At 43.4% G+C, this 1,439-nt stretch overlaps 1 protein-coding gene across 1 annotated transcript in view; it reads right to left on the reverse strand.

Annotated features, from left to right (window-relative positions):
• Positions 1–1,439, reverse strand: part of ERLIN2 (ER lipid raft associated 2) — a 17,458-nt gene that overhangs the window by 12,268 nt on the left and 3,751 nt on the right. The window contains exons 5-6 of the mRNA XM_006765591.2: positions 1,422–1,439; positions 237–298 (exon numbers count right to left, since the gene is read on the reverse strand). Of these exons, the coding sequence (XP_006765654.1) occupies positions 237–298; positions 1,422–1,439 (80 nt within the window). The remainder of the gene's footprint in view (positions 1–236; positions 299–1,421) is intronic.

The raw sequence follows: 1,439 nt of genomic DNA on the forward strand, positions 1-1,439 counted from the left end.
TCTCCTTCTCCTGACAGGCCTGGCCCTGATCTGCCCCGATCAGGGCCAGGCTGGCCGGACCACACCTGTGCATGAATTTGTGCACTGTGCCTCTAGTAAATTCAATAAAAAGGGAAGAAAACCCAAAAACCTTTCTCAGACATCGAAGTACTTCCTTCCTGAGGTGCTGCAACAGACACTAGGGTAGCATCTTGGGGAAAGTAAGCTGGTGGTGGGGGTCAACTGGAAAACTGTACCTGCACTTGGGACCAGGAAATTCACCACTTCAATTCTGTCAAAGTAGATCATCACACCACCACTAAGAGGAAGAATGGACAAAGAAGTCACTGGTAAGCTCTGGAATATAGTCACAAAACCATTCCCAAACCTAAGAAAATCAACAATAATTCCTTAACATTGTCTAATACCCAGTCATTCAAATTTCCCCAATGATTTCCATTATGGACTGAATTATGTGCCCTCCTAAATCCGTATGTTAAAACTCTAACCCCCAATGTAACTATACTAGAAGATAGGGCCCGTAGTTAAGGTTAAATGAAGTCATAACTTGTCACTGATTGGACTTGTAACAAAAAAAAGAAAAAAGGAAAAGTCATCTCTTTCTCTTCCTCTTCCTCCACGTGCAGAGAAAAGGCTGTGTGAGGACAAAGCAAGGCAGCCAACTGTAATCCAGGAAGACAGGCTTCACCAGAAACCAATCCTGCCGGCACCTTGATCTTGGACTTTGAGCTTCTATAACTTGAGAAAATAAATTTCTGTTGGTTAAGCCATCCAGTCTGTGGTATTGTGATGGCAGCCCTAGCTGACTAATAATAGTTTCATCAAGTTTTTATAGCTGTTAGTTTTGGACCAGATTCTAATTAAGGGTCACCTTTGTATATGTTTGTCTTTTAAGTCTCCTTTTCAACCCAGTGCCCCTCCAAATAGGACTTTGTGCCAAGATTAGACCTGTTATCCTGTGGGTTGTTCCTCTCCAAATGTTTCCTGTGGTGGTGTTTACTGTGTACTCTATCCCAGTTTAGACCTCCTTTACTTTCCAGCCAGATCACTATGGTGGTATCGTCTGTGGATGTCCTGCCCTAAAGGCCTCCCCCACCATTAAGACATTCTCTATAGTTAGTTATGCTAAAGTTATTTTCCTCTATCAAGTCACTTTCTGCTAAAAACCTTTAGAGGATCCTCACTTCTAACAGAAAAAGTTCAAACTTTTTACAGCATTTGAAGCCCTTCCAAAACTGTCTAATTTCTGTGGTTTTTCTCTACTGCACTCTGCCACCTAGTGGAATCAGAACATAGGGAGCTAGGGGGCAGGGAACATGATAAAACCAAGGGGTGCCTCCCTTTCTACTGCCTCTTACTGCAGCCAGCCCGACAGCCCTTTCTCTTATTTGGGCTTGCTAGCTTTATTCCGGGCACCTTACCTAGTCCCACAAGGTACA

This window comes from Myotis davidii, unplaced genomic scaffold (assembly GCF_000327345.1).
Source record: "Myotis davidii unplaced genomic scaffold, ASM32734v1 scaffold93, whole genome shotgun sequence".
Classification (NCBI taxonomy): domain Eukaryota; kingdom Metazoa; phylum Chordata; class Mammalia; order Chiroptera; family Vespertilionidae; genus Myotis; species Myotis davidii.